We start from the raw sequence: 13,883 nt of genomic DNA, 5'->3' as shown, positions 1-13,883 counted from the left end.
TTAGAGGGATTTTCCTGTTTTAATATACATGAGAATGGATCTTTCATCTGCCAATGTATTCACCAAGACCACGCAAACACGTTGTAATCTTCCCAGCTATCATATTACGCTTCTACGACTGGTTCCCTGCTGCCTCAGAATAGGATAACAACGCGGGTTTATCAGATTTGAGTCGAACTCATTTTTAGAACTCTCTTTGTGCACTTTTCTAATGATAAAGGTAGAACTTGAAAGTATCGCTGCAGGAGGGAGTAGCTGCTTTCAGTCGCCCGATCGTCCGTGGTGCCTTCCTGAATATATGGAGCATTATGCTTATTCGACATCTGGAATTATTGAATTTGGAAAATGACTTCTCTTGTCTGATAGTGTTAGGGAATCTTTCTATGTTGCGCTGGTACGAAGAAATACGTTTCCTTGTCGCCGCAGTATCCGTCGGTCCGAGTAACAACTGAAGATGGACAGCATATATTGTCCTTGAATCCTCTGTCTATACCCGAAGCAGGCCGAGTCGCGTGACAGCAAATGCTAGTATGAGAAGAACGATGAAACAGACCGCCTAGTGTGACCGAGCCTTAGCGTCGGCTCGAATAATGTCCGCCGCCTTTTCGGCCACTGCAAACACAGTCGCTTGAATATTTCCACGCGGAATGAGAGGGAAAATGCCAGCGTCTACGACTCTCAAGTTCTGGGTGCCGTACACCTTGAGCTGAGGATCGACAACGCCGCCCTTCTCACGCGGCATCATAGCAGTGGTACCTGCAACGTGGTAGTGAGCCACGATGCGATCCCGAGCGAGCTCTCTCGCAGTCTCAAGAGAAATGTCTCGAGAGGAATTTTGCAGGCGACGTCCGGCAGGTTTAAGAAGAGACGCCATCGGCTCCGTCCAAGCCAGGGTCTCTAACCAGCGCACATGACGCGCGTGAAGCTCCAAGTCCAGGGGGTGAGAGAAGAAGCGCGGGTCAAAAATCGGCTTCGCCTGCGGATCGGAGCATCCCATATGGACGGTGCCGCGAGAGAAGGGGCGGTTCAGGACTGAAACAATGCTGATGAAGTTTTCCGGCTCGGTCATTCCAAAGATCCCCTTCGGGCTGGGCCCTTTCTCGGGGGTGATTTGGAATGGGGCCAAAGTGTACTGGCCACTAGGCTCCTCCTCATCTTCTAGCATCTTCCGCAGCACCTCGTACTGGGCCTTCATTCCCGGTGATAAAGTCTCGCTCTTAAGGTACTCGGTGATGAGCGAGTGAAGTTCGCCATCTTGCAGTTCTGGGGGCGTCATATATGCGGAGGCAATTGCGCAAAGCCCCAATGGCCCAGCGCCAGACTGCTGCCAGGCTGCCATTGCACCAGCAGCAATCTCAGGGTTACGAAGGGCCTCACCGGTCATTTGTCCTTCGGCAACCTCCCAGCTGAAAGGAACAAATCCATGTTCCTGAAGATTCTCTCCAACATTGGGATTTTCCACGATAGGCTGGATCCCGTGCGAACGGAGAAGGGTGCCATCGCCAATACCAGACAGCTCCAACAAGTGCGGAGTCTTGATTGCGCCCGCTGCCAGGATAACCTCATGTTTGGCAGCCACAATCTTTTGAACACCATCCTTGCCAACAAACTTGACCCCGGTAGCCACTGCATCAGCGTGCTCCTTCTTTTCCAAGAGGATCTTTTCCACTAGGGCTTCTGTGACGACTCTGAGATTCGGTCTCTTCGCCACTTCAGGGTTGTAGTATGTTACTCCGGCGTGACTGCGTGTCCGGGTTGTTGGGTGGATAGATCCCGGATTGCAGAACGCTCCCTTCGCGATGCCCGACATTGGATCACCGGTGATCCGATGGTTGAGGCTTTCGAATACTTTAGGCCATGCGCCGTTAAACGTCGGGAAGGGCCCATCACCGAACGAAACCTGAAGCGGGCCCGATTCACCCTGGACCGCCGGATCAATATACTGCAATGACAGCTGCTCCTTGATTTCGGACGAGGGTGGGGTGAAAGTCTGCGATCTCTTGATATACTGCGACAGGTTATCCCAGTTCCATCCCTCGTTGCCCAATTGCTCCCAGGAATCGAGATCGGTCCGGCTGGGGTAAATCACCATTCCCAGGTTGATGGCAGAGGAACCACCAAGTGTTCGGCCGCGGGGCTCGGCAATGCATCGTCCGTTAAGATGTTCCTACGTGCCACAGATCTTATATCAGTTCCAATCTGCATCAAAAGGATTTTGTGGTGCAGAGGATGTGTGAGGTTAGATCTCTACCTGAGGAGGACTGGTGATGCACCAATCGAATTCAGGGTCATCATAGGTACTCGCGGCGAGGCCAGGCGCTGCAATTCGTGGATCATCCACCCGATTGCTCCCAGCCTCAAGAACAAGGACGCTGACAGTGGCGTCCTCAGTCAACCGACTAGCCACAACCAAGCCAGCGGTACCGCCTCCCACAACCACATAGTCATACTGCTCACGCAATTCAGCGAGCGATGAGGTCTCCAGTGATGTCATGGTTTTGGGTAAAGCGATGCTTCAAGAACTTGAGAATTGGATAATCCGTGATCCCTGAAGACTGCGGAACAGAAGGCGGGATTTAACATCACCGAGCCGGAGAGTCGGGTCAGCGCCCTTTTCGCATGTCAAACTAGGCTTAAGTCGCTGCAAGCGGCCTGCAAGAGGCCTGCAAGACTCCACCACGCCAACGGCTTACCAGGCTAAACATGGAAGGAGACAATACGCGATTTAAGGGAAGCGGGAATAGAATACTCTCCTACTAGGACCATTGGCCCATCACAGGAATTGGCTAGAACACGCATGGCCGGCCTTTGTGGGAGTTCGGTAATTCTCTCCTTCGCTCCGGACCGCTGCCGAAGAGTGCGGTTAGACGTGCGGGCTACGCTTACTCCATAGGTATAGGGGGGCGTTCGCATCCGTGTGGGGTGAATGGTGGAGTCTCGGTGTCTAAGGTAGCCTATTACGATGGCATTCGGGATTTACACCTGATTACTCCGTAATTTCGCAGTCTTGGTCTGCATACTTAGGTCGGAGACGAACGAGCTAGCCAGGGCTATTTTCATTGGTAGCGCCGTAGACGGCTAGCAGCCAAGATTCCCAAACGCGTATACCCCCACCCCCAATTCGCATGACACCTAGTTTTGTAGAGCCATGGTCTTGAGACAGTCAATGAGTGGAGCTTGTCAAAACCCGAGACCCGTCAACGACTCGGGGAGGAATTAGAGGTTGGGAGTGAAACGGTGTGGGTCGCATGGCGTGCGGGGACTTCGGGGCCTTTCCGGCGCTCTCCCATGGTCCGCTCGTCCGCATCCGACTGTAACGAGCTTCTTCTCAGAAGTTGGTCATCATACTGTTCATGAAGAATGCGAAAATGTCGTCCTATTAGTTGGGTATGTTATACTTCTATAGGTCTCAATGGAGTACTATCACCCCCTACACCCAGATATTGATTAGTGTCCGATCATTTTCGAATGTCTGCGCTGCAAAAATTCTTCACACGGCACCAATAAGGATAAATCCAGATTCTGCACGCTGATGCCCCACTGATCATCCCTGGCTTTTTACCGGAGTCAGTAAGGTCCATAACGCTCACGCGCCGTAGGTACGGGAAGTCATGCATGGTGCTGCAGATCAAGGAAAAAACGCCCCTTTTGCTGCGAATCCAGGCCTTTGACACCTAGTCCTACTTAAATCAAAAGCCCCGGTGAGACCAAGTCCAGAATTGTCGACAGCGGAGTAAAGGCATCCTGTGATGGCGGTCACATACCCGTTGGATGTTCCGCTGGCTCGGAATCCGGTCATTGCAGTAACAGTGCTGGGCATAATTGCGACCATAACCACGGGGCTGCGTTTCTATGCCCTCCGGCTACGACAGGTAAAGCCTGGAGCATCAGATTTTCTCATAATTGCAGCATTGGTAAGTGTGTTGTTGGGGCCGACCCAAACGTCGCATCTAACAATCCTCGATAGGCCATCGTATATATTGATATTGCGATTGAGTATATCCGTATGGTCTCTTCCTCGAGCTTGCTATTCTCTGGAACAAGGCTTACTAAACATCGCTTAGTTACCATCCTTGGAGGGGCCGGTCGTAATGTCAAAGAAATTGACCCTGCATCGGTTGTTATCACGCTGAAGGTGAGCCAATGGGGAAGAAATTGCATGCCGTCGGTTTGTTGACTCTCAGCCTAGACCATTTTGCCCCTGGAAGCCCTATACGGGATTGTCCTCGGCTTGATCAAAACGTCGATCATGCTATTCTATATGCGTATCTTCGGGTTGAAGGCGAGCTTCCGGGCCTGCGTTTGGATCACAATGACGATCGTATGGATGTGGGCGGTCAGTGTGATTCTTGAAACCTTCCTGCTTTGTCGCCCACTGGCATATAACTGGGATATATCTATTCCCGGCACTTGCGGTAACCGAAATGCAACGTACGTGGTCGCAGGTGTGCTAAACCTGATCACCGATTTGATGGTGATGGGGCTTCCCTTGCCGTTCATCTGGAAGCTGCAGCTCAATGTAGCGAAGAAAATGGCTTTATGCAGTGTGTTCTGTATCGGTCTACTGTATGTTGCAACACTACTGGCAAGCTGAAGCTGAAATGGATAATGGATCCTCATCTAACTCGCTTCCAACAGTGTGTCCATCATCAGCATCGTCCGCCTCAAATCCTTGATGGAAATCGACTTCACCAACATTACGCGGTCGGTACAAATGGGTGTGATGTGGACTGTGATAGAGCCCGAGCTTGCCATTATCTGCGCGAATATGCCGCTGCTCAAAGCGATTCTGTCACGCATGTTACCTGGACTGTTCTCAAGCGCCGGCACCAAATACGGTGTTTCTGACCCACAGAACTTCGAGCGCCTTCAAGACCCGCAGTCATCTGGCGTGTACCCAATGAATCGTTTCGACCACGAGGTAGTTCGTACACATATCTCGAGTACGAACAGCAACGAATCACAGAGAAACTTGGCAGGAAAGCTAGGGGATGTCTTTACACCATCCAAGTCCAGTGTCGAGGAGGCGCGCCCCCTAGAACGAAGATTTGACAAACATGGCGGCTCAGGAGGGATTAGTGTGACCCAAAATTTCGTTATCCAACATCGCTAAAAATGAACAATTTTTGATAATGAACTGAATTGGAGTTACACACACGACTCTCCCTAGGAATAAAAATATCTAGATGAGATACATTTACGAGAGGTCTGGTCGGGATAACCTAAGCGCCGTGCCTTCAACTTTTCCCCTTCAAAATCCAGATTGGGAATATGATAATTAAAAAAGAGAAACTTTCAAGCACCCTTTTCTCTTGCTAGGTGGCGGGGCCACCTATTTCATCCTTTGAGTGTGACCTGCCGACCCAGCCACAACGTGCGAAGTCGGTGTGCGTAGACCGGCTGGACATCAAAACAATAAGAATACACACATGCTCGATCTTCTTTGGTCGACAAGTCTGGACTAGGCACTGCAACTCGCAGCCATTGCGACATTGATTGAAATGATGCTTTAACCGCATTACAAAACATATAGCTAGACGAGTTACCGAAAGATCGGGTAAAGACTCAAGCGGATCTAGATTGGTCACAGTTTTATCAGTGACAGCTCTTTACTTTCTATGAGATACCATCAGACTGAAGTCAGCAAATTCTGAATACTCTGAACCAGGGTATATGACCTCGATTCCCGGATACCCGCCCTTTTTGAGAGAATTGTCCCATTCGGTGTTCGGTGCAAATGCGCAACTGTGGCGAGAAAGTGTTCCGGCATAGTGTCTTTCACCCGTATCATCTGATAGAGAGCTCACAGGGTACATATATCAAATCAAACACCCATATTTTCAAGACGAGTCTAAATATATTAACAGAGGCGCTCGGCTTGCTTGAGTGGAGCCGATGTAGGTAACTGCTGTTGACCTCTTGCATAAGCACTTCTACGTCAGTAACAGCCGCAATTGTTTCCAATTGGGGCTACTTCACCTAATAATTCCTGACCGCCCACGACACTCTTCCTTTCGCTCTGTATAATGTCAAAAAAGGCCTCACGGTCCTTAAAGGATGAGCCCTCGTGCCAGACCAGGAAGCAATGGCCTCGTTCCTCGGGCATGGCCAAGTCCCACTTGCCGAAATAAGCCGCAATCGACTACGTGCAAGTATTTTCGGACGGGCTTAGTCGAAAAATTGCATGAATGCACATGCGGACGTTCTGAGCCCTCCGCCATATACTAGGGGAATTCAGAAAATATGGTGGATTGAAGTTGATTCTTCAGTCAATGGTATGCGCCCGGGTCTTCTTAAGCCTCTGATTTATGCCAACAGGGTGCAAACTGACACGTCATGAGTCCAGCCACTACTTTAATACCGCCCGATTTTCCCGTTCAAATATAAGTGGGACATGCCACTGCACCCGTGTTCCGGCAAAGGCGGGTTGAACGCCACTAGAGCCCACGAGTTTGGAAGGGTGGATCTGATTTTCCAGTAAATCGGCTACGCCTGGGATGATGGTGGAGAATTCATGTTGTTGTGGATCTCTTTCAAGAACCAAAAGCCACAGTTCGCCACACAGTGTTGTAATAACTCAATGGTGCATGCCCATGGGACCATTGAAATACGATTGTGACAGAAAAGGTCACTGACTGGATTCGCGAGTACATTACCTCTGGGCAACAACTTGGAAGTATATCGCACCGAACACCTGCTCATCTAATTCGGGAAGACTACTGTCCGATGACGGCATTCTCAGCCACTAAATTTCCGATCTGCGGTGCAGATCGGCTCGATGTGTACGTTATTATTTCGATCACGAACTATGGATATTCTCGAAAGAACACACCCCCAGCCAACTCTGACCTACTAATGATATGTAGCGAGAATTTGCTTCACTTTCAGGATGTACGGTCGGAGACCCCGGGAGACAACATATGGTGGAAGCATAGCAAAGACCAGATCCATATTGCCGGGGGTGGTGAAAATGGGGTGAACGCGATCGCGGCTGAGGTGAGGGGTTGAAGTGGGCCTGATCATGCCCATCATTTCCCGACGCCGACCTTCGTGCGTCGTTTGTCAAAGCTAAAATAAGTGGAGCTGAGAGCTGCGTTGACGTAAATATTTTTTGTACAGGTAACTAACTTAGCTACAGGCCCCTACCTCAGCTTCCAACTATTGGGAGAAAATATTGTACGGAGTAACACAACCGCTCTTACTCAACAGCATATCGACCTGTCGCAAAAATAACTGGACTTTTGCTGTATGTGCCGCAATGCTAGGACGGATCAAGAACAAGTTTCCCTGCCATAGACGTCGGAAGGCTGCCCAAACAACCGCTGTGAGTTGCCAGGAAACCGTCGTCTTTCTTCCCAAATGCTGACAATTTGTGTTAAGACTGAGTCTAAACCGCAAAATGGCAGTACTTCACCTGTCACACGCCCCGAAAAACAAGAGTACTCGGCCAACCCCATAGAGAAGCCCCAAGCTGCACAACCAGAGCCCCCCGCGCAAGCTGAAACCCCTCAAGAGGCGGATGCTCCAACAGAATCCACGGGGCCCACAAGAGACCTCTGGCACGATGCTTTCAAGCAGCTTCCCGTGGCAAAGCAGCAAAAGCTGAGGACTATGGGCTTCGATCGACTCAGCTCTGGATCGGTGGAATCTGATATTAGTGAGCTGGTAAGCGAGGTGAACAAGAAACAGGAAGAATGCGAGAAAAAGTTTTGGCGCGTCCCTGTTGGAGGTGAAGAAATTGTTCTCCGCAATTACACCACCAAGATTGTGGGCTGGTTGGAGAAAGCCGGAGATATTGCGGTACAATTCGCACCACCGCAAGCCAGTATCCCGTGGCAAGTCCTCAAATCTGTCATGCAGGTATTTATTCCCTGCTTACTTAGGTTTTGCATGGCGAGATACTGATCGTACCTTAGATACCTGTGATTGAGGGTGAGCAGATGGCCGCATTACTTGGAACCACGGAGAAAATTGTTCAAATCATTAGCCGGGGCCAAGTGTACGAGCAGGTCTACTTGCCAAACACACCTGGAACACCGGAAGATGCCCTCTCCAGAAACCTACAATCTTGTCTATTAGGCATTTACAGTACGTCCTTGGACCTTCTGGCCGAATCGGAGAATTTATTCTCCCAGAATACTGCCAGGCGAACAATCTCGGCCATTGTGAACCCGGGTAAAGCCTCTGGTGGCCTGGCAGATCTTGCCGAGCAGGAAGAGGAGCTTATCCGCGACGTCACGGCATGCGAGAGCCGGCGTAGCGCAGACGCAGATAATCGAATGATAGGGATGCTTGATGCTCTCAATGCGCCGATGACGCGGATGGATGAGGGCATCAGTCACCTTGTGCAGCATATGGATGAGAAAAGAAGGATCGAAATGCTGGAGTGGATCTCCCCCATCCCATTTGGCAAACACCACCACAACGTGAAGGACAAGAGAACACCTGGCACCGGTCAGTGGTTACTGCACCACAAGGACTTCTGTAACTGGGAACGGAAAACCGGCTCGGCTCTCTTCGTCCTCCAGGGCACGGCTGGCACTGGAAAAACATATCTCACGTCAACTGTTATCGATTATCTTGAAACCTTTCTCACTAATCCTCCCAAAGACGAGGGATTTGCGTTCTTCTACTGTGACAAAAATGAACCGAGTCGTGCGCAAGCACAGTCCATTCTTCAAAGCTATGTCCGTCAGCTCTCCACAACCGCAAGCAATCCAGAGTCTCCTCAGATCAAGCTTCAGGAGACTTACTCGGAAAATCGAGAGAAAGGTTCCACGTTTACATTGGATCAGTGCAAGAAACAAATTCTCGCATCGCTAGGAATCTACCAGAAGACAACACTGGTGGTTGATGCTATGGACGAATGTAGCCCAGAGTCACGCGATGAACTCATTGAAGCGTTGAAGGAGTTTGTGGCGCAATCCAAGAAACCGGTAAAAATCTTCATCTCCAGCAGACCTGATCCTGACATCCAAAGACAATTGGAAGATGCTCCCGGCCTCAGCGTTGATGCAAGCGACAATCAGGAGGATATTAGGAGCTACCTACAAGGGCAAATTGACAAATTTGCGAAGAAGGCGGCATTCTTTGGGCGTCTAAAAGCCGACATCGTGACCAGACTGCTCCAGCGATCTCAGGGAATGTTTCAGTGGGCGGCTTTGCAAGTCCATCAAATTGAGAGATGTAGGACGGAGTCGAGTGTTTGGAAGCGGCTTGAAAACCTGCCCGAAGACTTGCATAAGGCATACGACGAGGTATTCACCGAGATCGAGAGCCTGGAGGAGCCAGATCGCACCCTCTCCAAGCGTGCCCTTCTATGGGTGATGTGCGCGACCACCCCACTCACTAGTCGTCAGCTTCTGTCCGCGATTCGGATAAAGGTGGATTCGGCTGAGGATATGCCTGATCTAGAAGATGAACTTGACGAGGCAGCCTTGTTGTCCCTCTGTAACAACTTCCTTGTCATGGACACTCAGTTGAAGGTGTGGCGTTTCCCCCATCTCTCAGTCAGGGAGTTTTTGGAAACCAAGCCGGACCTGACTGTCCCTCATGCACACTGCCAGGCCGCTGCTGTGTCACTGGTACTTCTCAATAATGTCAAGAAAGAGGAAGACGAGGATGATGAACCCGCCTCGGTGGACGCCTCTTACCGAACTGTGGAGCAAATCGATATTTCAGACTTTGTGCATCCGCTTCAGAAGTATGCCCGACAAAGTTGGGCGATCCACCTCCCTGGGGCTAAACAGCTTGAGAGGGATTTATTGGCAGCTCTTCTGAAAAAGTTTCTCGGATCTGCAATGGAGAGCAGCCCGCAATATAAAGTGTGGCTCTCCGGGTTTGACGATGATCGAGCGGGCTGGCGAGACAGTCTGAGTGGCTGGGTCAATACCGAATTGGAGCCCAATAGCACGTCTCTTTTCGCCATGTGCCTCTTCTCCCTGGATTCAATCCTATCCGATTGGTGGGAATCTGCTGCGATTGACATCTCACTGGCAAATGACAACCAGCACAATTTGCTCGCGGTTGCTGCCATCGGGGGCTCTTCGTATATCTGCAAAACCTTGATCAACAGGGGAGTGCCAGTCAACGCACGATTCGAAGGCCCGGTTTATGGAACTCCGCTTGTAGCAGCAGCTCACCAGGGACAAACCGAAATTGTGGAGCTCCTGTTAGAATCGGGTGCAGACATCAACACAGTCCTCAGCGACAGTGAGGGGTTGTTTGGCAATGCTCTCTCTGCGGCAATATGCTCGAACAACCTTGACACTGTCAAGTACTTGCTTAAGGCAGGCGCAGAGGTGAATGTGACCTTCCTGCGTGAGAGCTATGACCAGAACGAAAAATTAGGATCCCCTCTCGGAAGAGCGGCATCGCGACCAAACACCGAGATCTTGCAATGCCTCATGCAGGCAGGCGCAGATGTCAATGCGCCTCTCAAAAGCCACGACTATGGCAGCCCTCTCGCAGTAGCGGCCAGAATGGGTCACCTGGGCAATGTCAAGTGCCTGGTTGAGAAGGGCAAGGCAGATGTGAACATGCACCTTCAATCTGGCCCGTGGGGGAGTGCACTCGAAGCGGCGGCTTCGTCTGGAGAGCTTGAAATTGTCAAGTACCTTGTCGAGAGGGCGGGTGCAAATGTGAATATGCAGCTGACGTCCCCGAGGTCGGATGGTAGCGCTCTGGCGGGAGCTGTAGATGGATGGATTGAGGGACGGCCTGAAATCGTGAGATATTTAGTCGAGGAAGCGGGTGCCGATGTAAATCTGCCCCTGGTGACCGGCTCTTATGGCAGCGTTCTCGCCAAAGCAGTATCTTCTGGAACCGCTGAAGGCCAACTGGACCTAGCAAGGTACCTTTTGGAAGCGGAGGCAGACGTCAATATGCTACTCCAGCATGGAGAATCTGGCAGTGCCCTTGCCTCGGCCGCAGGATCAGGATTCGACGTTGAAGCGGTCGAGTTCCTTCTTAAAGCTGGGGCCGATGTCAACAAGCCACTGCCAACCGGTAACTTTGGCAATGCGCTCATAGCCGCCGCTTCGGGAGACAACCTGGATATTGTCAGATGCATGGTGGAAGCCGGAGCAGACGTCAATCTGTCCGGGCTAGTTGGAAACTACGGCAGTGCTCTCGCTGCAGCGGCAGCCGGTTCCAACCTCGAGATGGTTGAGTACCTCCTCGAGGCAGGGGCAGATGTGAACCTACCGCTTTTGTCCGGCAAATTCGGCAGCGCGCTAGCTGCCGCCGCCATTGGATATGATGTTGAGATCGTGGACCTCTTGCTAGAGCGAGGAGCGGAGGTAAACCAGTCACTCCCCACTGGTGATTATGGTAGCGCCCTCGCAGCCGCAGTTTCGACGGGCAACGCTGATATTGTCAAGTCCCTGGTCAAGGCAGGCGCCGAAGTCAATATTCCACTCCCTGAGGAAATGCGAACTGAACTGGACCATTGAAGCGGCAGCTTTCTCAAATCGTAGGGTAGATCCATCAACTTCCACCAGCCACGATGCGGGTTCGAAGGTCGGGTCAAAGGTCACATTGGGTGAGGTGTTTCCCGAAACGGGATACATTGGCGAACCAAGGTCGTACATGGCAGTCGAGGCGTTCCACCACGCGCAAGAGGCTACTAAAATCGGCAGATGCGGTGATAATGGTCCTCTTTGAAAGCATCCTGTTGAATTGAATTTTATGGCTACATACAGGTTTCCTGAACATCTCGGAGGAAAATAGCATGCTAGGTCATTCTGGATCTTGTTCCACCAAACAATAATTGGGCGTAGTGGCCCGAAAACTATCAGGAACAGACTATAAAAATAAAAGTGGAGTCAATTTCGAATGGTTCACCACGCATGTCACGACTGAAGGGATGTGCTCATATCAACAGAGCAGTCCTCCGAGCCGGAGCCTGTCTTTCTACCACGGAGAAATTCTTCTGACTGATTGGCAAGAACAATGAATGCCTCTCTTCAAAACAAAATACCGATCGTCCCCTAACACACCTACCACTTTCAGTCATCATGGTCAGCCTTTCTTCCTCCTGCTGTACGGGTTGGGCTATAAACTATACCCCGACCGCGCAGTCTAACACCGGAGTCACTCCGGGGAAAGATGAGGGATGATGTGAGAGATAGATGATAAGAGAAGAAATAGATGATAAGAGAAGAGATTAGATGATAAGATAGGAGATAAATAATAAGCAATAAGCGAACAGAAGAGATAGATGATAAGAGAAGAGATAAATAATAAACGAAGAGAAGAGATAGATGATAAGCGAAGAGATAAATAATAAGCGAACAGAAGAGATAGATGATAAGAGAAGAGATAAATAATAAGCGAAGAGAAGAGATAGATGATAAGAGAAGAGATGGATAGTAAGAGAAGAGATAGATAATAAGAGAAGAGAAGAAGGGATGAACGAGAGAAAGTGGGGGATGTGAGTGGGATGAAGTAGTGAGTCGTCACCCAAGGAAGGTGTGGCAGATTTCGACCTGACTTGTCAGGTGGCTGCTAGACTTACGTGAGGGCTCTAGATGCCGGCTGAATAGCGTAGCGAGGACACGATGGGGCTATACCTTGATGCTCAAGGTTCCGTTAGACGCGGTGATGGCTACTATGACTCGGTGGTAGTTAGGGCTCAGAACGAGGTGGAGCTGGGATGGTCGCGGGCGAATCAGGTAGCTGGCTAATTTCTTGCGACCACATAATGGTGATGTCTCCGCTGCTAGTGACCTAGACAACGCAGAGAGCTGTCGTATGATGCAAGAAAAGCGTAACACGATATGATATACCCTGCCAGAGGACCTCTGGATGACGAGGGTTTGCTACCAGTGTGTTACGAAATAAGCTAGTATCATATAGTTAGTGTCTAAACATTTGGACAAATCTGTGCTTTGGAGAGTGGGTATGAGAGGATGACAGCACATGTCTCACAGCCTTAGATGATCAAGCAAGCGGCAGGAATCTGCAACGCCAACGGATGATCAGGAAGAAATGTGGCAAAAGACCAATAGGAGGCGGCCAACTGCACCTAGGGATAACATCGTACGGTTGCCTAGACGTTTTGCGATGTGAGGGCTTTAGAGTGAGTGATCGACAAATAACTGGGTGTTTAGAGTATTTAGAGTGTTTAGAGTGTTTAGAGTGGATCCTACGCGGTATGTGGAGACAGGAATGCATTCCCCACGATGTTACACCACTCCAGTTCGGGGATTCGATGCATCTCAAGATTGAGGGCTATACATGGCTGGTATATTCCCATGGGGACGAACTAGTTGGCTGCGCAAGCTTCGGCCATGGTCCTTTTATTCGCATTCATCACACTCAGTTTCGGCCTCGGTGCCGTCGCCCGGCCACATGCGTCGGGCATAAACAACATCAAGAATGTCATTGTGCTTTGCTTGTGCAAGAGAATCGGTCATTTGACACGCTTGTCGGTGGCTTAACCTACAACCCGGACATCCATGGATTGGTCAACAAACAATATTGTAATCCGGCCAACGTTTCGCACTTTCGCAGTAAACTTCGGAAAAGTGGGCGCGGCGAACATCGCCAAAATCTCGCGTCGGACGATCGTCCGACCATACAATCACGGGAGGCACCATGCAAGTCTTCGGCAACTATCACCCTGGTGTGGATGCCCAGTTCACCATGAGCGGTTTTATCACCGAGCAAATCTACATGTATAGCTTGCAAGCTAGCACGATGGAGGCGGCCGAAGTGATCAACTATGAAAACGCCACCACCTCTGAGCCTCAAGCTCCCTGTCCGATGCGCTTTTTTATCAATGGACCGCCAAGTCTGGAAAGGGCAAAACCAATTTCCTTCCTATGGCCCATTTCTATACCGATGCCAAGGCTGGAAAGTTCCCTCAGTTGACCTGGATT

The 13,883-nt window shown here is 50.5% G+C and overlaps 4 protein-coding genes across 4 annotated transcripts; 3 read left to right on the top strand and 1 right to left on the bottom strand.

The window, feature by feature from the left end:
• Nucleotides 1-556: 556 nt before the first annotated feature.
• On the bottom strand, nucleotides 557-2,494 carry N7482_001311 (GMC family oxidoreductase; the record flags this gene model as incomplete). The annotated part of the gene is made up of 2 exons (XM_056683436.1): nucleotides 557-2,167; nucleotides 2,252-2,494. 2 exons carry the CDS (start codon nucleotides 2,492-2,494, stop codon nucleotides 557-559), a joined length of 1,854 nt encoding a protein of 617 aa, XP_056547042.1.
• A 1,255-nt stretch (nucleotides 2,495-3,749) lies between these two features.
• Nucleotides 3,750-5,113, top strand: N7482_001310 (uncharacterized protein; the record flags this gene model as incomplete). The annotated part of the gene is made up of 5 exons (XM_056683435.1): nucleotides 3,750-3,914; nucleotides 3,968-4,004; nucleotides 4,065-4,135; nucleotides 4,190-4,566; nucleotides 4,639-5,113. 5 exons carry the CDS (start codon nucleotides 3,750-3,752, stop codon nucleotides 5,111-5,113), a joined length of 1,125 nt encoding a protein of 374 aa, XP_056547041.1.
• A 2,145-nt stretch (nucleotides 5,114-7,258) lies between these two features.
• Nucleotides 7,259-11,453, top strand: N7482_001309 (uncharacterized protein; the record flags this gene model as incomplete). The annotated part of the gene is made up of 3 exons (XM_056683434.1): nucleotides 7,259-7,324; nucleotides 7,381-7,860; nucleotides 7,917-11,453. 3 exons carry the CDS (start codon nucleotides 7,259-7,261, stop codon nucleotides 11,451-11,453), a joined length of 4,083 nt encoding a protein of 1,360 aa, XP_056547040.1.
• Nucleotides 11,454-13,201: 1,748 nt separating this feature from the next.
• Nucleotides 13,202-13,875, top strand: N7482_001308 (uncharacterized protein; the record flags this gene model as incomplete). Its single annotated transcript, XM_056683433.1, is given in 2 exon segments — nucleotides 13,202-13,627; nucleotides 13,642-13,875. Coding segments are annotated over 2 exon segments (660 nt in total), but the record flags the coding sequence as incomplete, so codon positions are not given.
• Nucleotides 13,876-13,883: the final 8 nt, after the last annotated feature.

This window comes from Penicillium canariense (assembly GCF_028826845.1).
Source record: "Penicillium canariense strain IBT 26290 chromosome Unknown utg000001l_segment0_segment0, whole genome shotgun sequence".
NCBI lineage: Eukaryota > Fungi > Ascomycota > Eurotiomycetes > Eurotiales > Aspergillaceae > Penicillium > Penicillium canariense.
This window is presented reverse-complemented; position numbering and strand designations above follow the sequence as displayed.